At 36.5% G+C, this 23,368-nt stretch overlaps 1 protein-coding gene across 3 annotated transcripts in view; it reads left to right on the top strand.

Moving 5' to 3' along the window:
- CFAP47 (cilia and flagella associated protein 47) overlaps window positions 1-23,368 on the top strand; it is a 519,587-nt gene that overhangs the window by 354,320 nt on the left and 141,899 nt on the right. For all 3 annotated transcript variants that reach the window (XM_088028500.1, XM_088028501.1, XM_088028499.1), the window contains one exon: window positions 17,762-17,896. In XM_088028500.1, coding sequence (XP_087884626.1) covers window positions 17,762-17,896 — 135 coding nt within the window. The remainder of the gene's footprint in view (window positions 1-17,761; window positions 17,897-23,368) is intronic.

Genomic DNA, 23,368 nt, shown 5'->3' with positions numbered 1-23,368 from the left:
GGGCTAGATAGCATCATGCTAAGTGAAATAAGTCAGAGAAAGACAAATACCATATGATTTCCCTCATATATGGAATTTAGAAAACAAAGCAAACGAGCAAAGGGGAAAAAAAAGAAAGAGGCAAACCAAGAAACAGACTCTTAACTATAGAGAACAACCTGATGGTTACAAGAAAGGAGGTGGGCCTTGGGGGATGGGTGAAATAGTGATGGAGATTAAAGAGTACACTTATCATGATGAGCACTGAGTAATGTATAGGATTATTGAATCACTATATTGTATACCTGAAATTAATAGAGCACTGAATGTTAACTGTACTGGAATTCAAATAAAATCTTAATATAAGAAACTGACAAAAACTAAAAAAAATCATTAAAAATTAAATTTAAAAATTAAAAAAGCAATCAGGAGGAAAGATTTATTAAATAGGGGAAGTTTGGGGGCTTGGGGGTCCCTAGGTGGCTCAGTCGGCTAAGCAATTGACTCTTTTTTTTTTTTAAGATTTTTATTTATTTGTCAGAGAGAGAGAGAGCACAAGCAGGGGGAGCAGCAGAGGGAGAGGGAGAAGCAGGCTCCTCACTGAGCAAAGAGCCTGATGTGGGACTTGATCCCAGGACGCTGGGATCATGACCTGAGCTGAAGGCAGACACTTAACGACTGAGCCACCCAGGCATCCTAAGCAACTGACTCTTGATTTTGGCTTAGGCCATGATCTCAGGGTTGTGGGATTGAGCCCTAAGTCGGGCTCCTCACTCAGCAGGGAGTCTGTCCCTCTCCCTCAGCTCCTCCCCTGCTCATGTGGTCTCTCTCTCAAATAAATAAATAAACAAGAAATCTTATAAAAAGAGGGAAAGCCCATTTTATCTTGATTTGAAAATTGTCTTTTTTTGTCAACTAATCTCAGAAACATGGAAAAATATTGAATCAGTCAACCTAAATATGAAAACATGTGACCTTAGACAGACAGAGACAGACAAAACCAAGCAAACAAAAATACTGCATATGAAGGTGTATGACAGAAACCCTATGTTAATGACTGAATGCACTGAAACAGGATGGCTTAATTCTCTCCCTAATAACCAGATACTGACCTCGCATAAAGCTAATATTACTGTCCATTATTACAGGATTAGCATGTAGCAAAATATAGAGATGTAGTAACAATCTGTTGCTTATTTGTAGTAGTGAAATACACAACTAAATTTCTAGTTGTCTTAGGTAGAAGCTTGAGTTCTTATACAAGACTAATGTTTCAGTGAAAATGATGAGGTTTTAATGGTTAGCATATACTTTAGTAACAATAATCCTTAAATTTATTTTGATTGCAATTACGTGTTTCATAAATATAATTTAGAAGTGACTATAATCATACATGTTTACAATATAGAGCAACTGATTCCTAATATAGTGTAAGAAAATGAACTTGTACATGTAAGATTAAGTTTGTACAACTTTATGTAATGCACATATCATTTTTTTTAATAATTCACTCCAGTTGTTCTTTAATAATCTACATAGAGCACATGTGTCTCTAGCATAACTGTTCTGAGTTCCTTTTGAAGATATCACATTGACCAGCTCAGTGCTCTCCAGCCTGTGAATATCGGGATTACAATATTTTAAAAAGCAAATTTAATGACAAACAGGAGACTATTTAATCTTGTAGGGATACCTCCTGCCTCCCTTTCTGTGATGAGGTGAAGAGCTGAGAAGCTAAATAATTAATTTGGGACCTGGTAGTCCAAAAATACAATGTGAAATCTGGACTCCAAGCCATGTAAGTATGGGCTGTTTAGCTGACAGTTTTGTTCCCTGATTGCCATTTATGACCCCAAGATCCAAGACTCCAGGCCGTCACAGAGTAGCCCATATCCCAGAACAAATGTCATCTCCAGTGATGACTCAATACAGTGGATCTCTGCTTTCTTAGCTTGTATGTGTGTTTAACTTAAAATTTTCAGTTGAGAGAGGATTTTCTGAACATCTCTACCAACACATTGTAGAAAAGACAATCCCTAAATATATTTTTGAAGATTTTATTTATTTATTTATTTATTTATTTATTTGAGAGAGAGGGAGAGAGAGAGCATGAGTGGAGAGATGGGCGGAGGGAGAGGGATAGAGAGAATCCAAGCAGACTCCCAGCTGAGCATGGACAGGGAGCTGGATGCAGGGCTTGATCTCACAACCCAGAGATCATGACCTGAGCCGAAATCAAGAGTTGGATGCTTAACTGACTGAGCTACCTAGGCGCCCCCCCTAAATATTTTTAAACAACTTTTATCTAATTGTTAATTAGTACAGTTGATTTTATTAACCTAAGTATAAGATTTGATAATTATCTCTTATGAACTCTTACTTTTGAGCAACAAACATAGTTACATCTCCAAGGAAAAGGTCTTTAGAAATTCTTACAATTATTAATGACATTTATTTGTGACCAAAGAAAGGGGTGGGGTGAACTCGAATAGTTGAATATCTTACCTTTGTCCAAAGAGTTGACAGAAGTACAAAAGAGAAAGGCAGTGACAAGGATCATTTATTGAATTATTAGTCATTTAAGGGGCGCCTGGGTGGCTCAGTCATTAAGCATCTGCCTTCGGCTTAGGTCATGATCCCATGGTCCTAGGATCAAGTCCCACATCAGGCTCCTTGCTCAGCAGGGAGCCTGCTTTTCCCTCTCCCACTCACCCCGCTTGTGTTCCCTCTCTCGCTGTTTCTCTCTCTTTCTCTGTCAAATAAATACATAAAATCTTTAAAAAAAAATATTAGTCATTTAAATGTATGAGCAAAAATTGGACTGAAATAATTTAATATGTCGATCATAGCATGTTGGCCTAAAATGATCACTAAACATTAAACAATGAGAATATTTTTACATCTAAAACTAACACAATGTTATATGTCCATTGCATCTCAGGTAAAAAATTAAAAATTAAAAAATTTAAAGAATATTTTCATATAGCATTTACTTACACTATCAAGGCTTTAGATGGTACAGAATATTACATGGACATGGTTCAGTGCCCTCACCAAGGTGCTTTAGCTATTTATTCCACATTACAAAACCAAATATTGAGAATCCATGTTTAAGGTGGTTTCTTGTCATTTTAGTAAATTTAGTCTCTACCCTGAACATTCATGATAGAGTAGTCTGAAATTCTCTCTTATTATCCATGACCCTTGATAATATAGTAGCTCCCGAAAATAGGTAGCAATGATCAATTGTGATGTAGCCAACAATTACCTTGTATTTTTTCAATAGCAGCTGAAAGTGGTCTTTTACTTGCTGAAAAGTGATTGTATTCATTCAGTTCAACACAATTGCAAATTACAGCTAAGATTCATTTCTGCAAATTTGCAGTTCGGAAGTTCTTTCACTAGTATGAAATCTGTTATGACACTGGCACAAGAAAGCCTCGTCCAAACAATTGCAAACAACTTTTAGTCAGCTTTGCTAAGACTTTAAATTTTTTTTTCCCATAAACTTCTGTTCAATGTCAAAACAAAATGTTTACTGCGTGCACAATAAGGTTCTTATGTTAGGCCTATATTTAAATAAGATAGAAATTGTTTTTTATATTTAACATTCTGCTACTCTCTGAAATTATACATTATCCAGAAAGATGTATACTATCAGTTGCTATCTTTAAAATACAAATGAAGTTCAAAATTTGATTTCTAATATTGTATGTGATGAGAAGCACTGCCTGTCACATGTATTTTCAGAGTGTGATGCTGAGCAAACATAGTGCTATTTAAATTTGCATTTTTCATTTAAAACTTGGGCATTATATTCATGCTAGCCACCACATTGCAATGGTAAAATTACATATCTTTAACTTTGCTGTTTCCTATCTTACTGTTATTGTGTTGCAAAGGAATACATTTAGAAGTCAAATATGACTTCCGCCTCCAATTATATCATTCTCCGGTTGCGTGACCTTGACTTCACTGAATGTCAGGTTTCTTACATGTAAAATATTGATAGTGTTTAATCTTTCAGGGAGCTCATGGTCATTAAATGGGAATCTATGGAAAGTGCTCATCTAGTAGGTGCTCAAATAATGTATAGCACACTTACTTAATATACTAACTCCCATTTTTAAAAAATTCCTAATACGATATGGATTTACAGATGGCTTTGCAGCTTCTTTAATTCCCCCTCTGTCCTAGTTTGTCTCAATGAAAATGACAGAAACTCAGCTGAAGCCGAATTTGGATCTTACTGGCTTGTTCCCATCACCAGTGTGGACTGGGGCATAGTTGTAGAGACGTGAAAACCAATAGGATTCCACTGGTCTTCAAAACAAATATTGGTTGCTATAAAGTATTTTTCTTGCTTTTTTAGATGAAAGAGATGTTTTGCAAAAGGTGGGCCTTGGGCCATTGTGGAGGGAATGAATTGGGTTTGCTTGCATCCTCTCATGCTCCTTTGGGCTCTCCTCTTTGTTTTTACCAGCTCTGCTTTCCCATGCCACCTGCGCTCTGATGTTTCATGACAGCTTTGCCATCTGCGTGGCTTTACCCTTCAGGGCTTGTGAGCACTAAACTTCTTCTTCCTGCCCCTGTCCCCAAAATCAAAATAAGTATTCTAGGGGCGCCTGGGTGGCTCAGTTGGTTAAGCGTCTGCCTTCGGCTCAGGTCATGGTCCCAGGGTCCTGGGATCGAGCCCCCCATGGGGCTCCCTGCTCACTGAGGAGTCTGCTTCTCCTTCTCCCTCTGCCTCTCCCCCAGCTTGTGTTCTCTCTCTCTCTGGCAAATAAATAAATAAAATCTTTTAAAAAATAAGCATTCTTGGGGTGCCTGGGTGGCTCAGTCGTTAAGCATCTGCCTTCAGCTCAGGTCATGGTCCCAGGGTCCTGGCATCAAGCCCCGTATCAGGCTCCCTGCTCGGCGGGAAGCCTGCTTCTCCCTCTCCCACTCCCCCTGCTTGTTTTCCCTCTCTCTGTCAAATTAAAACAAAAATCTTTAAAAAAAAAAAGTATTCTAGTCTAAAGTGCCACTCAGATAATCGGTTACAGAAAAATTCATTCATATTACTAGATCAGTGAGTGATGGCATATACTGTATTTTCTGCCTTGACATTAGATAATGTGTCCTCTGACTGCCAGGCCAGCATTGGCCTCCAGGCCAACATCTGGCATACAGCAGCAGGTATCTGGTCAGTATTGCATAGAAGAATCAATACGTTTCAAAAATAAGATTGTTTCTAAAATATTTCAGAAATTACTTGGTAGTGAAATAATAGGAGTGCAGTTAAAATATGAGAACAACGATTTATAAACTTGGAGAAAAATGTAAATTTGGTAACTGCATCTACTCCATTAAGGTGAAGGAAGACACTCTTGCATCTCCAGTGTTTGCCATGAGGCCCACATTTAATTGGCACAACACTCATTTTTAATTCTTGACTATGTGTCAGAGACATAGTTCTTCCTGGGAGTGCAAGGCAGGCTGTAGATGCTCTATTGAATATAAATTCAGGTTGCTCTTTATATTTGCATTTTGAACTGCTAAGATGTGTGTGTGTGTGTGTGTGTGTGTGTGTGTGTGTGTGTGTATAGCATTGTTACTGAAAGGAAATTTTTCTCTTATTCTGTGTGTGTGTGTGAGAGAGAGAGAGTTTGTATGTGTGTGTGTCCTACTTTACCAAAGAATTTGTGTATTTTGTGAGGAGTTATTTACAGCAGAAGGAAAATATGGTTTGGCAGTTCATTGGCTTTGCTCATGTAAGACTTTAGCTTAAGCGGGGCACTTGGGTCACTCAGTCGGTTAAACTGCTGCCTTTGGCTCAGGTCCCGGGATCGAGCCCCACATCGGGCTCCCTGCTCAGCAGGAGTCTGCTTCTCCCTCTGACCCTCCTCCGTCTTGTGCTCTCTCTCTCTCGCTCTCTCTCTCTCAAATAAATGAATAAAATCTTTTTAAAAAATGACTTTTGCTTAAGAATCTCAGGTACATGGATTTATTATAAATAATTCATACATTTTTATGATAATTTTTTAATTCTAATCACCCTTCAAAGATGCTTTCCTAATATGTGAGGAATTAAGCATAACCAGTTGAGATTAGTAGGGTTAGAAGATCATTCAGAAATGATGAAACTAAAGGCGTCTGGGTGGCTCAGTCGATAAAGCATCCAACTCTTGATTTCAGTTTAGGTCATGATCTCAGGGTCTTGAGATCAAGCTGTGCATCAGGCTCTGTGCTGGGCATGGAGCCTGCTTAAGATTCTTTCTGTCTCTCTCTTCCTCGGCCCTGCCCCCCCTTAAAAAAAAAAAAAAAGAGAAACACTGAAACTAAAACTTCTTTTTTTTTTGGCATTTTTTTCTTAACATGGAACTTCAAGAAATTTTACAAATACTTGTGAACATTTGCCTCTTATCATTCAGCATTTCTATAAAAAACAATCTTTCCCATTTTATTGCTCAGATGGAGCCTAAGGATGCTTTTTGAATACTAAAATTCCTTTTTCATGCAGAAATCACTCATAGAAATAAGTTTAAAGTAAAATTAACAAAATGAGGGCACATGGGTAGCTCAGTCATTAGGCGACTACCTTTGGCTCAGGTCGTGATCCCAGGTTCCTGGGATCAAGCCCCGCATCAGGCTCCCTGCTCCGCGGGGATCCTGCTTCTCCCTCTCCTGCTTCCCCTGCTTGTGCTCTCTCTCTCTCACTTTCTCTTTCTGTCAAATAAATAAAATCTTTAAAAAAAGACCAAAATAAATGAAGGCTTTACATGGAGTCTTAAGAAACCACTTTTACAGTGTGGTGAATCCGAACAAATGAGCAAACAGTTGCATTTGGTATCAGTGAAACATACATGAATTTGAGGATCTGAGAGATGTAAATGAATAGAAGTGATAGGTAAATGAGAGATAGATTTATAATGGAGACTTTAATATGCTTTATTAATTATCCTGCATTAATTATCTCATATATGATATTGCCTACTGCTGGAAAGATCTCCATAATTGGATGTGAACTTCACTTACACATCCTGCTTTACATTATACTCAATTTGGGGTGACAGTTCTCAGATCCTGTTGTTATCCTGCTTAGCAGTGGTGAGTATAATATCTGAAATACCAAGTGTGCTTTTTTAAACAGTTTTCTTATGGTATAATTGTCATACAATAAGCTGTGCATATTTAAAGTATACAATTTGAGAAGTTTTAGCACATGCATACAACCATGAATCCATTGTCACAAATCAGATAACGAATATATGTCACCCCAAAAAGTTTCCTTGTGTCTATTTTTAATCCTTTGTCCTCCCCTCCCCTCATGCCACAAACCACCCTTGCCTTAGACAATCATTTATCTGGGTATTTTTTGTCACTTTATGTGCATTTGATAGCACTGTATATACCCTTTTGAGGGGTTGTTTTATGCAAAAAAACTATTTTAAGATCTACCGATTTACTGCATATATCCATAGTTTATTCCTTGTATTGTAGTAGTAGTCCATGGAATGGATATACCACAATTTGTTCATCTATTTACCTGTTGATGGGTATTTGGGATTTTCCATTTTTTGGTAATTACAAATAAGGTGGATATGAACATTCATATATAAATGTTTGCATGGGCATATACTTTCATTTATCTTGGGTAAATCACTTATATGTGGGATGACTGGATAATACGGTAGGAATTTATAATGTTTTAAAGAAATACATGCCAACAGTTTCTCAAAGAGAGTGTTCTTTTTTCCATTCCCACCTGCACTGCATAAAAGTTCCAGTTTCTCTCTATCCTTGACTGTACTTAGTAACTGAGTTCGCCATTTCAATTTATCCATTTTAACCTGTGTGTAGTACAGTTACAGGGTGGTTTTAATCTACATTTCTGTAATGAATAATAATGTTGAGCATCTTTTCTGTGCTTCTTTGTCATCCATGTGTCTTCTTCTGAAATGCTTTTTCAAATCTTTTGCCCGTCCCTCCCCCTACATTCGGTTGTTTGTTTTCTTATTACTGAATTTTTAATGTGTTTTTAAAATTTATTCTGGTTATGTTTTTTATCAGATACATGCTTTAAATTTTTTTTTCTCCCAGTCTGTGGTTTTCATTTTAATTTTCTTAATAGTGTCTATTGAGTAGCAGAAGTTTTTTTCCAGCGTTATTGACAAATAAAAACTGTGTGTATTTAAGATGCACAGTGTGACAATTTGATATATGTATACATTGTGAAAGATTATAAAGATTTTTGATTTTGATGAAATGCAATGTATCACTTTTTTCTTACATGAATCAGGAAGAAACATGTGGTTTTAATGGCAACCTAGATTATTACTGCTTTAACATATTGCCCCAGTAATGAAAGCATAGGTTCTTCAAAAGCTAAAACATAATCAGCCATCCTCTACAACAGAAATCTGAATCCTGTAGATTTTATTAATCCTTTCCTGTTGTCTATAGTGTCTTCTGTTATACACATTTCAAGAATGTGTTTTAGAAAGAACAAACAGTATAATACCACAAACAAATGGAGCCTAAAGGACTACAGTTGGGGGCTAGACTACTATATATTTTATCATAAAAATTAAGGGCTTAAAAGGAATAGAAGACAAGAGCCATATTATACACAAAATAAAAGCAGATGTGGCCAGAACACTGGGTTTCTTTAATTAGCCACCAGATTTTGTTTTTCCACTTTGCCTTTTGGTCCCCTAAAAAGGGAAAATAAAACAAAAGAAAATGAGTTAGAAATGTGGTTAAAATGAGATAGGAGAAAGAGAAGAAGGAAGAGGGTTAACAGAGATATCCTTTGGCTTCCATCTTTAGTCTCGCTCCTGATATTTTAGGGTAGTGTATTAGAGAAACAAGACAATTAAAATTCATTCAATCACATGTAGTATAATGTACACAGAGCAGATATTTAGGAAAACACTTCTTGACAGAATTAATGTACCTCCAAGAAATTCGCAAGGTGATAAAAGCCCAGCCACACAGAAATTTTCCTTAACCACAGTATTCCTCATTAGCGATAGGGAGTGGTGAAGCATGAAGCCAGTGGAGGGAGGACGATGGGTGTGGGGGGACCAAGTGCAAAAGGGCAAAGACCTTGCCAGGTTTAACTGTTGCCATGGAAACTTGCTTCAGGAAGTTTTCTAAGGGGTGAAATGGTTTAGATAATCAGTGAGCAGTATCTGAAATTGCTTTAGGTCACAATAAATGTTTTGTAAGTATATGCAGGTCAAAATAATTGTTTTGTAAGTATATGAGTTATTTTGCTATTTTTCCAGTCAAAAGCCCTTTTATTCTGGGATATATTTGGTGATATTTAGACATAATGTACCATTTTCCACATTCCATGTCAGGTAAATGTATATGCCTTTGTCACTTACTATGTGACCTGGAGTGTGTTACCCGACCTTCTGTACAGCCCAGGTTGCTCAGCTTTAAAATGAGTCTAATGAGGAAATAACTTTTATGTTTATTAAAGGGGTTCAGTAGATAATGAATAGGAGGCATTCAGCATATGCCTAACAGAGTAAACATTCATTAAATGGTTTTACATTATTTTCAAAAGATTAACTATTGATATAAAATTGCATTGCTCAGGCTTTAGCTTGAGTCTGATATCAACATTTTACAAGATAGTATAAAATTAGAGAAAAACAATGCCTAATGGAAAACGTTTGTTTTTACTGTTAGAAATGCATTTTGAAAAAATCAAACACATAGACTGTTTAGCAGAGAAAAAAATCCATTTGTCAAAATAAAAGCTTGAGCTATTGAAAATATAATAGCTGTAATTGCAGTTCCTATTAGATTTTTTTAGTAACACTCATTTCAGACAAATTGAAAGCCTCCATTAAGTCAGTGATGCTGTATCTTAGAGAGTTGCTTTGTACACCACTATTATTTCTGTTATACCTAGAGTTTTTCCAAAAACAGTCTTAATAGTTTTCCTATCACTCTGATAAACTGAAGCACCAACAAACAACCTTTTATTTACTTTTGTTCCCCTTTGGATTGGTTGGCCTTAGCCCGAACAGAAGGAAGCAAAGTAATCACATGTACATAGTGTGGAAAAATATTATCAACTTTTGAAATACATATTTTCATAATCATTATTTACTGCATTTGGTTCGAAGGTTCATTGCCAATAGTCCGTCGCTGAGTCTAATGTTACTCTTTGTAATAAGCTTATAAGAATTTGACTGCTTGTCTCTTCTACCATAGCTAATTCATAACCAAAAATAAAGATGCATTTAAAAAAAATCTAATTGTTTAGAAATAAAATAAAATTAAATTGCCAAGAAAAAGGTTTTTTGCTGGGAAAAAAATGAGTCTACATTTGTGGCATAATTCTAAGATACATTGTTTTATTTATTTATTTTTTAAACATTTATTTTTTTTTAAGATTTTATTTATTTATTTGACACAGAGAGAGAGAGAGGGGGAGAGAGAGCACAAGCAGGGGGAGTGGCAGGCAGAGGGAGAGGGAGAAGCAGGCTCCCCGCTGAGCAGGGAGCCCGATGTGGGGCTTGATCCCAGGACCCTGGGATCATGACCTGAGCCTAAGGCAGTCACTTAACCAACTGAGCCACCCAGGCACCCTAAGATACATTGTTTTAAAGTATTCTTTCAATTAAAGCATAAACTACTAAATAGACCTATATAATTCCATCATTCACTTCATTTATTTCTAATTTTTGAGATAAATACTTAATTTCTCATGCTGGTGTATAGTATATGGTCTTGTTATACTCATGTAGGGCTTTTGAATTGTTTTATAAATGATTGTTCAATTTCTTTTTGTTAAGGGACAATAAAACTGTAATAATGTTTACATGGATATGTTTGAGGAAGAAAAAATATGCTGCATATACAAACAGGCTGAAATGAGAAATAATGGAGAATGTGTGCTTTTAATTCTTGAGAGTATTTCATAGTATTTGAAATATTAATTAGGTTTCCTTATTATTCAGTGCAAATGTATTATTTAACATATGTAGGTTTATCCAAATAATGGTTTTATCTAACTGAATTGTTTTTCTTAAAAGTTCCCTTTTCAAATTGTTCACTACTAGTGTATAGAAACGTAACTACTTTTGTTTGTTGATTTTGTATCCTGCATATTTACTGGATGCATTTATTAGGTCTAACATTTTTGTGTGTGTGCAGTCATTAAGGTTTTCTCTATATGAGATTGTGTCATCTGCAAACATAATTTTACTTCTTCCTTTCCAATTTGGATACCTTTACTACTTTTTCTTGCATAATTGCTCTGGCTAAAAATTCTAGTATTATGTTGAATAGAAGTGGCTAAACCAGACATCCTTCTCTTGTTTCTGATCTTAGAGGAAAGATTTTAGTCTTTTGCCATTCAGTATAATACTAGCTGTGGTTTTCATATGTGGCTATTTGAGGAAGTCCTATCCCTAATTTATTTCTATCATGGAAGGATGTTGAATTTTGCCAAATACTTTTTATCCATCAATCGAGATGATTGTGGGGGTTTTTTTTCCATTCTGTTAATGTGGTATATTACACTGATTGATTTGTGTATATTGAACCACCCTTCATTCATTCATCTACTCATTTATTCTTGGAATGAATCCCACTTGACCCTGGTATATAATCTTTTTAATATGCTGCTGAATTTGATTTGCTAGTATTTTGTTGAAAAGTTTTATATCAATGTTCATCAGGAATATTGGATTTTAGTTTTCTTTTCTTGTCCTATCTTTGTCTGCTTTAGTATCAGGGCATTGCTGGCCTCCTAGAATGAGTTAGGATGTTTTCCCTCCTCTTCAATTTTTAAGTGTTTGAGAAAAAAAATATTAACTCTTTAAATACTTGATAGAATTCAACAGTGAAGACATCTTATCCTGGCTTTTTCTTGGTAGGAAGCGTTTTGATTACTGATTCAATGTCCTTACTAGTTTTATATCTATTCAGCTTATCTTTTCTTTATGAACAGTTTTAGTAGATTGCGTATTTCTAGGAAATTGGCCATTTCATCTAAGTTACCCAATTTGGGGGGCATGTAATTGTTCATAGTATTCTTTTATAATGCTTTTTATTCTGGTGAAAACAATGTAACATCCCCACTTTATTTCTGTTGTTATTAATTTGACTCTTCATTCCTTTTTTCTTAATTACTTTAAAGGTCTGTCAATTATGTTGACCTTTTCAAAGAACCAATATTTTTGTTTATTTTCTCTATTGTTTTTCTCTTCTCTGTTTTATTTACCTCCACTTTGATCTTTATTATTTCCTTCCTTCTGCTAGTTTTGGGTTTAGTTTGCTCTTCTTTTTCTAGTTCCATAACAATGTGCAGTTAGGTTGTTGGTTTTATTATTTATTTATTTAAAGTTTTTTGTGGGGCTTGAACTCACAACCCTGAGATCAAGACCTGAACTGAAATCAAGAGTCAGACACTTAACCCACTGAGCCAACAGGTGCCACAGGTTGTTGATTTTAGATTATTCTTTTTAATATATGTTTTTGCTACTATGAATTGCCCTCTTAGTGCTGCACTCACTGCATCACATCAGTTTTGTATACTGTGTTTTCCTTTTCAAACATCTGATATTTTCTAATTTCCATTGTGATTTCTTCTTTGAAATATTGGCTGTTTGTTGTTTAGTCTCCAAATTTGTGGATTTCCACCTTTTTTTCCTATTATTGATTTGTGCTTTCATTCCATTATGATGAGAAAAGATGCCTTGTATAATTTAAATCTTTTTAAATTTATTAAGATATGCTTTATGGCCTCACATGTGATCTGTCCTGGACTGTGTTCCATGTTGATTTAAGAAGAAAGTGTGTTCTGCTGTTGTTGGGTAGAATGTTCTATATAATCCAATTAGGTCTAGTGGTTTTACAGTGGTGTTCACATTCTCTATTTATTTATTAGTCTTCTGTCTAGTTGTTCTGTCCATTAATGAAAATGAGGTATTGAAGGTTCCAACTCTTATTGTAGACTTGTTTATTTCTCCTTCCAGTTCTGTCAATTTTAGTTTCAACTATTGTTGGCCTCTGTTTTTAGGTGTGTATATATCTATAATTTTTATATAATCTTGCTGAATTGAATTTTGTATTTGATATTTGTATATATTGCAAAGTAATCATCATGTAAGTCTAGTTAACGTCTGTCACTATACATAGTTACAAAATTCTTTTTTCTTGTGATGAAAACTTAAGATCTCTCTTAGCAATTTTTAAATATGTAATACAGTATTATCAACTATAATTGCCATGCTGTACATTACACCCTCCACCTCTGGCAACCACCAGTCTATTCTCTGTATCTATCAGCTTAAGAGTTTTTGATTTTGTTTTAGTGAATTGAACTTTATCAATGTATAGTGTCCTTATCTGTCTCATATATATATATATGTATATATATATATATATATATATGTATGTATATACACAAATTGGCAAAAGATCTAAAGAGACACCTCACCAAAGAAAATATTCTGATAGCAAATAAGTGTATAGAGAGATGTTCAACATCATATCTCTAGGGAACTGCTAATTAAAACAAGATACCACTACCTGCCAATTAGGATGGCTAAATTTAAAAGTCCTGACAACACCAAGTGCTGACAAAGATGTGGAACAATAGGAACTTCCATTCATTGATGTTTGGAATGCAAAATGATAGAATGCCACAGCCATTTTGAAAGACAGTTTGGCAGTATCTGACAAAACTAAACATACTCATAACATGATATAGTAATAATACATCTTCATATCAGTTTTGTATTCGGGTAACCGAATGAGTTGAAAATTTATGTCCATCCAAAAATCTGCTCATGAATGTTTATAACAGCTTTATTCATAGGTGCCAAAATGTGGAGGTAATTATGATGTCCTGTAATAGGTGAATGGATAAACGGTGGTAAATCCATACAATGGAATATTTTTCAGTGATTAAAAACAAATGGGCCTGCAGTGCCTGAGTGGTGCAGTTTGTTAAGTGTCCAACTCTTGATTTCAGCTCAGGTCTCACGGTCATGGGATCAAGCCCCGCTTTGGGCTCTAACTCTCAGCACAGAGTCTGCTTGAGATTCTCTCTCCCTCTCCCTATGCCCCTCACCTCTCTCTCTCTGAAATAAATAAATAAATCTTTTTAAAAAATGGCCTATCAAGCCACAAAAAACATGAAGGAAGTTTAAATGTATATTGCCAAGTGAAAGAAGTCAATCTAAAAAGACCACATGCTGTATGATTCCAACTATATGACATTCTGGAAGAGGTAAAAGATCAGTGATAGCCAGTTAGTTCTTTAGAGGTTGGATGGAAGGGATGAATGAATGGGGCACAGAAGATTTTTAGGGCAATGAAACTATTCCGCATGATAGAGTAATGGTAGATACATGGAATTACATATTTGCCAAAGACATAGAATGTACAACAGAAAAAGTTAGCTAAAATGTAAGCGATGGAATTTAGTTAGTAATGGTGTATCATTATTGGCTTATCAATTATAAGTAATTTATTACAATAATGCATGATGCTTGTAATACCTGAAACAAGAGGGGATATGTAGGAACTCTGTACTTTGCATCATTTTTTTGTAAACCTAAAACTGTTCAAAAAATTAAATTTATTAATTAAGTAAAAAATAGTATGAACTTTGAAGCAGAATGCATGTTTTCATATTTCAGCTGTATTTTTATGAGCTGATTGACCTTGGGCTAGTTACTGAACTTTCTTGTGTCAGTTTCTCTTCTTTAAAATGGAAATAATACATCATACTCGATGGTGAAAAACTGAGAGCTTTTACGCTAAGGTCAGGAACAACACATGAATATCTACTCTCACTACTTTTATTCAATATAGTACTAAAAGTCCTAGCCACAGCAATCAGACAACGTAAAGAAATAAAAGGCATCCAAATTGGTAAAAAAGTAAAACTCTCACTCTTTGCAGATGACGTGATACTCTATATAGAAAACCCTAAATCCTCCACCAAAATACTACTAGAACTGATAAATGAAATCAGTCAAGTCACAAGATACAAAATCAACATAGAGAAATATGTTGCATTTCTATATACTAATAATGAAACAGCAGAAAGAGAAATTAAGAAAACAACCTAATTTACAGTTGCACCAAAAACAATAATGACATATCCAATAAAGGGTTAGTATCCAAAATATATAAAGAACTAATAATAGTCAATATCCCAAAAATAAATAACCCAATTGAAAAATGGGCAGAAGACATGAACAGATGTTTCTCCAAAGAAGACATTCAGTTGGTCAACAGACACATGAAAAGATACTCACCCTCACTCATCATCAGGGAAATGCAAATCAAAACTACAATCAGTATCCCTCATACCTGTCAGAATGCTTAAAATCTAAATGCAAGAAACAACAAGTGTTGGCAAGGATGTGGAGAAAAAGGAACCCTCATGCACTATTGGTGGGGATGCAAACTGTTGCAGCCACTGTGGAAAACAGCATGGAGGTTCCTCAAAAAGTTAAATGTAATATAATATATTAATATATGTAAATCACCTAGAACAATTTCTATCATATAGTAAGTCCTACATAAGCATAAACTACAATCCTTTAATCTTCAAAACAGCTAGCACCATTTTACAGATGAGGTAAATCACATTTTCGAGGCTAAATTAGTAGTGGCAGAACAAGTGTGTGAATTCAGGTTCTATCCAAAGCCTGTGTTCTTTGCACTATGTATCCTGTCTTTTTATAATGTGTTTGTAAACTATGTAAAATAAGAAAGCCATGTTTTTTTATTTTTTCTTTAAATTTAAATAAATTTTTCAAGTTTCTTTAAATTTTCTTTAAATTTAAATTTCTTTAAATTTTTAAATTTCTTTAAATTGATTTTTTCTTTAAATCATACATTACATCATTAGTTTTTGATGTAGTGTTCCATGATTCATTGTTTGTGCATAACACCCAGTGCTCCATGCAGAACATGCCCTCTTTAATACCCATCACCAGGCTAACACATCCCCCCACCCCCCTCCCCTCTAGAACCCTGTTTGTTTTTCAGAGTCCATCGTCTCTCATGGTTCGTCTCCCCCTCCGATTTTCCCCCTTCATTCTTCCCCTCCTGCTATCTTCTTCTTTTTTTTCTTAACATATATTGCATTATTTGTTTCAGAGGTGCAGATCTGTGATTCAACAGTCTTGCACAATTCACAGCGCTCACCATAGCACATACCCTCCCCAATGTCTATCACCCAGCCACCCCATCCCTCCCACCCCACCCCCACTCCAGCAACCCTCAGTTTGTTTCCTGAGATTAAGAATTCCTCATATCAGTGAGGTCCTATGATAACATGTCTTTCTCTGATTGACTTATTTCACTCCGCATAACACCCTCCAGTTCCATCCACGTCATTGCAAATGGAAAGATCTCATTCCTTTTGATGGCTGCATAATATTCCATTGTATATATATATATACCACCTCTTCTTTATCCATTCATCTGTCGATGGACATCTTGGCTCAGAAAGCCATGTTTATAATAGGATATGAAATTTAACCTGAAACTTAAGTGACTTTATATTTTAAAATAAAAAGATTAAAAATGATAAGATAGGAGTGACATCAGCAAGATGGCAATATAGGAGATCCAAAACCTGTATCCCCATTCAGCAACAGTAACTTGAAAGCCATCCACAGCAAAAGTGCCTTTGTGGGAACTGTGGGATCCAGGTGGGAAATTATGAAACCCCGGTGGAATCCAAGACTGAGGAGGGCCATTTTGAAAAGGCGGGCTTGTGTTCATGTGGTGGACTTGCCAACCAAGGTCCTGGCTACAGATCAAGAAATAGCCCTGTCCCCCCTGTGGACTCAGTTATAGCCTCAATGGGCTTGAGTGCTGCCACCAGCACTTTATGAGAAGGAGCTAGCAGGACTCATTGCCGTCCATGCCCTGTGTAACAAGCGCATGGAATTTAGTCCCATCTGTGGACCCTGAAGTGGCTCATGGCCCAGCTTCAACCCTTCTCAACCATGATTCCTGCGCACCTAGCAACTTGGAGAAGACACAAGTGTCTGTGCACCTGAGGCAGACCCTCCAATTTGGTCCAACTGCAGATCCTCTTTAAGCCATGGTCTGGGAACAATCGTCTTGGGAGACGCACTTGTCTGTGCCCCAGTAGTAGGCCCATTGACCATGATCTGTTCTTACATCTGGGAGCAGCCCCATAATCCAGTTTCAGCCCCTCACAGGTACAGTCTGGAAGCACTCCTGCCTGCCCAGGGACCCAGAGGGAGACAACGCCCATCCATGTTCTATGGTCAAGCCTGCCCACCTCAGTCTGACTGCAGATGCTGAAGCAGTCTGACCTGGTTCCAGCCCCTCTCAGCCATAGTTTGGGGCCAGTCCTGTCCACTCAGAGGTTGGTGAAGTGTTGGGAGCATTCCCAGAGACCCAGGGAGCCAGAGTAATACCACAGACACTTGGTAATATCCAGTGTCACCAGCTGCTACCAATGTCACCTCCATTTCATATTTGGGCAAACCAAGGCACATAGCTGGTGACGGACATCCCCAGTTGTGAACCCACGTATCACACTGCTGGTTTTAATGAAAACCCAATTATCTGTTATACTTAAATATTAATGAATTCTCTGTGAATTTGTTCTGTACCACCATCAGGTCTAAATGTGATGGTAAGGCCTAGAATTTATGTTTGTCTTTGTTTATTAGTTTCAAGCTAAAGTATCTTTAGTACCTAAGACTGACCTTTCATTTTAGAAAACCAATCCCTGGTTAATCTGGCATCTTGTACTTATGTGTTTTAGGTGCAATTTCATTTTCTGTTAAACGCAGACGAGAGGATGACTCTCAGGAAGACTCAGATCAAGATCAATGTCGAGTACCCTCCTTTCAAAAATCATTATCAGAACTATTCCACAAGTTTGATGAAGAAGAGTCAGGTAAATTTATGATTAAGGAAAGTTTCATGATCACTTTTCAATCATTCACTTTTAAATGAATAAATATTTTACATTCATAAGGTATATGCAAATGTGTGTTGCACATATCTGTAAGAATTTTATTGTATTATTTCAGGATTAACTTTATGTAGTTTACTTTCTGGATTTGTACAGCTTTTAACATTAATAGATTACAATACTTCAGCTTGAAGGCTGTCTACTCTTTCATAAGTGAAAAACTTTATATATACTTGTTATTAAACAAAAAATTACAGTAAATTTCTGATAAAATGTTAATGAGTATATAATTTTAACAAGGTAATATGCTTTTCTTCAGTATAGGAGATGATAGCAATCTTCCTCATATGCAGAAGAAAGTCAGTGCTATTTTTTTCCTTCCTATATTATAAAGCTTTATTTGAATGTTGTTAAACATATCTTTTTAGTAGAAATTCTAAGGAAATTGAGATAATGGAGAGTTGGAAGGCATAGGGCAGACTTCTGGAAAATGGGTAACTGAGTTCTCTTATGGGTGAGTAGCAGGGACATAAGAGGGCATTAGAGAAGAGTGGGTCAACAGAAGCAAAGCTGTGGAGACAATGAGGTATATCCAAGAAGAAATCTTTATTGAATGACTTTGTGTTAAGGCTGTGGAGACAATGAGGTATATCCAAGAAGAAATCTTTATTGAATGACTTTGTGTTTAGTCAGGATTCTTCAGTAAAACAGACACTACCATAATATTAATGTAATGTAAATAGATATATATAGAGAGAGAGAAAGAAAGAAAGAGAGATGTTGAAAAATTTTTTTAAAGATTTTATTTGTTTATTCGATAGAGTGTATAAGAGCATAAGCAGGTGAAGGGCAGGTAGAGGGAGAGGGAGAAGCAGGCTCCCTGTTGAGCAGAGAGCCCCACATGGGCCTGATCCCAGGATCCTGGGATCATGACCTGAGCGAAAGGCAGGAGCTTAACCAACTGAGCCACCCAGGCACCCCAAGATGTTGAAATTGTTAAAAAATGGCTGACATGATTGTGGGGACTGGCAAGTCCAAAATCTGTATGCCAAGCAAGCAGGGCAGAGAATGTGGTAAGAGTTGCTGTTGCAATCTTGGGCCCAAATTCCAGAAGCAGGCCAGGCAGGCTGCAAGCTCAGGCAGGGTTTCTCTTTCAGTCTTGAGTAAGAATTGCTTCTTCTTCGGGTAACGTCAGTATTTTCTCTTAGGGCCTCCAACTGATTGGAGGAGGTATACCCACATTATGCAGGGCAATCTGCTTTACTCAAACTCCACTGGGGGGGGGAAAAAAAAAACACCTTCACAGCAAGGTCTGAGACTGGTGTTTAAGCAAACAACTAGACATCATAGTCCAGCCAAGTTGACACATAAAATTAACCATCACGGAATACATGGATTAAGAGTGATTATTTAGGCACTATTCAAAATGGTTTGGAAATGGAAGAGCAGTTGGGGCCAGCTGGGCAGGCCACTGGCACAGCAAACTGGCTTTGAAGTGAAGAGAACAATGTATTTTATGGTGGCGATGGGGATAGAGACATACCATTAAAGATAGAAAACATTTCAGAGACTAGCATTAGATGACTCGCGCTCTCTCTCTGTCTTTTTTTTTTTTAAGATTTTATTTATTTATTTGACAGAGAGAGACACAGAGACAGGGAACACAAGCAGGGGGAGTGAGAGAGGGAGAAGCAGGCTCCTGGCAGAACACGGAGCCCAATGCAGGGCTCGATCCCGGGACCCTGAGATCATGACCTGAGCCAAAGGCAGATGCTTAACCAACTGAGCCACCCAGATGCCCCCCTCCCCTTTTTTAAGATTTTGTTTATTTATTTGAGAGAGAGAGAGAGCACAAGTGGGGAAGGAAGGGGCAGAGGGAGAGGGAGAAACAGACTCCCTGCTGAGCAGGGAGCCCTGTGCAGGGCTCGATCCCAGGACCCTGAGATCATGACCTGAGCCAAAGGCAGATGCTTAACCTGCTGAGCCACCCAGATGCCCCTAGATGACTTTCTTAAGAGAGGATTGATTCTAAAAATGAACAAGGTTTGTTTGTATCTTGGTGAATAGAAAAATATTAAGATATTAATTTAGAAGTGTTGGGACTTTGTTAAAATAACATTTGTTAAGTAGACCCCTGGGGTGTCAGATGGTGTGTCATGGTTCAACAAAAGGCCACAAGGGTAAGTGAAAGAGTTTATTACTTATAGGTCCTTGAGGATTCATACTTCACTCCTCAAGGGGCCACATGGGGAGGTCAAGACAGGGTGCAAAGAGAGAAGAGGAACCTGTGCACGTGCCTTAATTAGGGTTCTCAGAATGCTTTTGGTTCCTGGGCTGAGGCCAGATTGGTTAATTCAAACCAAAAAGAGTAGAATTTTGGTAAGCATCAGGGGGGTCTCATTTAAGGGCCACACAATGGGAAGGCCCTGGGAGACAGAGGAGAGTGCTTATCACAAGAATGGTTAGGGAGTCATATCAGAAATTCACATTTAGTTGTGACTGTGTAGGTTGTTATCTAGTGTGTGTACTCTCCAGAGGGCTACTGTCAGTTCAAGGCCCATGCAGCCCACTTGGCCACACAAAATGGATGCGGAGACAGCAGTATTATGGAGTAATTTAGTTGTTGAACTATCAACAAGAAGAAATAAAAAGTCTGGGAGATTATAATGCTTGGCACAGTTTTGTGCTTGCTGATTTTGATGTGACAGCAAGACATTTATGTAGCAATATCCAGTCATCAGTTGAATATTTGGAGCTGAGACCGGAAAAAAAAACAAAAACAGGTTGTAAAGTTTTAGGGTTTCTTTAATTTAAATCGTGCAGGTAAGTTCAAAGAGCAGATGACTGCTGTAGATGGATTATGCTAGGAGTGAAACCCCCACTGAAATCTAAGGCAGAAGAACCATGAAGGAAAGCCAGGTAAAAGTGTTTGAAAGCAAAGCAGAATATTATGGTATCATGTTAATGGAATAAAAAAGAGTGGGAATATCTAATAAGAAAATCTGCATGATGTGAGGACAGATTACAAGATAAAGAGCTAGGAAAAATTCATCTAATATTACAAGTATCCCCAGTTCTTCAAAGTTGTCTTCTTATATCAGACAGGATTAACCTTTCCATCTCCTATAATAACATGGAACTTTTTCTTACTGATTGCTCAGCAGTATATCTCTTTTCAATTAGGGAAGTTTCAGTTAGGTAAAATGAATAAGTTTTGGAGAACTAATTAATGTACTGCGTGATTATATTTAATAATACAGTAGGGTGTACTTGAGATTTGCTTAGAAGGTAGGTCTTAAATGTCTTCACCACCCCCACCAAAAATCAGTAATTATGTGAGATGATGGATGTGTTAATTAGCTTAATTGTAGTGATTATTTTATAATGCACACTATATCAAATCACGTTGTACCTTAAATATATATAATTTTTAATAGTTATACCTCAACAAAGCTGGGACCAAAAAAGAAATGAAAACAATAAGATTTTTTTTAACTTTTTCCAAATTGGAAAATTTGAAAAACATTAGTAACACCCAGTTTTGATGAAGGGCAAGTTGAAAGAGACAATTTTATGCATTGTAATGGGAATTTGAGAGCATTTACAATATGCTTAAAACTTTTTTTTAGATTTTATTTTTAAGTAATCTGTATGCCCAATGTGGGGCTTGAATTTACACCTCCGAGATTAAGAGTCACGTGCTCTACCAACTGAGCCAGCCCAGCACCCCTAAAACTTTTAAAATTTTTTATCCCTATTGATCCAATGATTTCATTCTAAGAAATTAGTTTGAATAAAATAATCAGAGATATGCACACATATTTTTCTATAAGAATGTTCCTTATGTGATCTATTATTTTGAATAATTGAAACTTAAATATTTTAGCTTTACAATTTTATTTAAAATAATTTTGAATATGTATTACTTGCACATAAATTTTTTCCCACTTTTTTTGAAAAATAGTTGACATACAGCACTCTGTAAGTTTAAGGTATGCAGCATGATAGTTTCTTTACATATATTGTGAAAAGATCACCACAATAGGTCCTGCTAATATCTTATCTTCTCATATTGATACAGTGAAAAGAAAAGAAAGGGAAAAAAAGGAAATAAAATTTCCTGTGGTAAGAACTCTTAGGATTTACACTCTTAACAACTGTCCTCTATATCATACTCATCATGTTGTAATTACACTGTAGTCCTTATTTCTCTTGTAACTGAAAGTTTGTATCTTTTGATGACTTTTCTCCCTTTCCACCTCCTTCCCATGCTTGACCTGTGATAACCACAAGTCTAATCTCTTTTTCTGAGTTTTTTTTTTTTAAGATACCACACTTAAGTGAGGTCATACAATGTTTTTCTTTCTCTTTCTGATTTATTTCACTTTAGCATAATGCCTTCAAGTTCTGTCCATATTGTAAATGGTAGGATTTCCTTGTTTTGTTTTTGTTTTTTTTTTTAATGGCTGAATAATATTCCATTCTGTATATATATCTCACAACTTCTTTATCCATTCATCCCTCGATGGACACTTAGGTTGTTTCCATATCTTGGCTATTGTAAATAATGCTGTAATAAACATGGGGTGCATACATCTTTTCCAAGTAAATATTTTGGTTTTCTTCAGATAAATACCCAAATTTGGGTATGGAAGTTTTATTTTAAAATTTTTGAGGATTGTCCATACTGTTTTTCATAGTGGTATAACTGTACCTAACAAGAGTTCATCTCTCCAATGTGCAACACGCCAATAAAAAAAACTGAGCATTTGCACTGAAGAAAGATAGGCTATTTATTTGTGTGGCACCACCCCAGAGAACAGGGAACTAGCATTCAAAATCTTGAATTCTCTGATGGCTTGCAAGTGAGGGTTTTTAAGGGCAAAAATCAAGGGTAAAGGGTTTGGAATTGTGGGTTCTTCTGATTGGTCAGGGATTGGGTAAACTTCAAGACTAATTAACTGGTCCCAGGTCACGTATCTCTTCAAGACTGTGGTTGAGTGGTCATTTCCTTCACTGGTCCAGGTCTACAAAATAATGCTGCAATGTTTGTCAGTGATGCTGTCTTTATTAGCAAAAGCAGAGGCTATACACCATATGACTATGATGTCTGCACAGGCCGTTTCATTTCCTGTTCCCTTGGGCTACATTTTCATTATCTTTTTTTTTTTAACTTTATTTATTTATCTAAGTTTTCCCTACACCTGTCATGGGCCTCGAACTCACAACCCCAAGATCGATAGTCTCATATTCCTCCGACTGAGCCAGCCAGGCACCCCTACATTTTCATTATCTTAAGCGAAGCATATTGTAAGTTCCTTCCTGGTATTTTCCCCAGTAGTCTTTAACTATGGGCTACATGCATTTCTGCAGACTTAATTCTGTTGGCAGTTTCAGTGACTGCACCAATTTGTATTTGCCACCAACAGAGCGCAAGGGTTACCTTTTCTACAT

The sequence above is a fragment of the Eumetopias jubatus genome, unplaced genomic scaffold (assembly GCF_037043125.1).
Source record: "Eumetopias jubatus isolate StellerSeaLion01/CBP00866 unplaced genomic scaffold, mEumJub1_p1.0 scaffold_11, whole genome shotgun sequence".
Lineage (NCBI taxonomy): Eukaryota > Metazoa > Chordata > Mammalia > Carnivora > Otariidae > Eumetopias > Eumetopias jubatus.
Note: the sequence above shows the minus strand (reverse complement) of the source record. Positions and strands in the feature narration are given on the sequence as shown.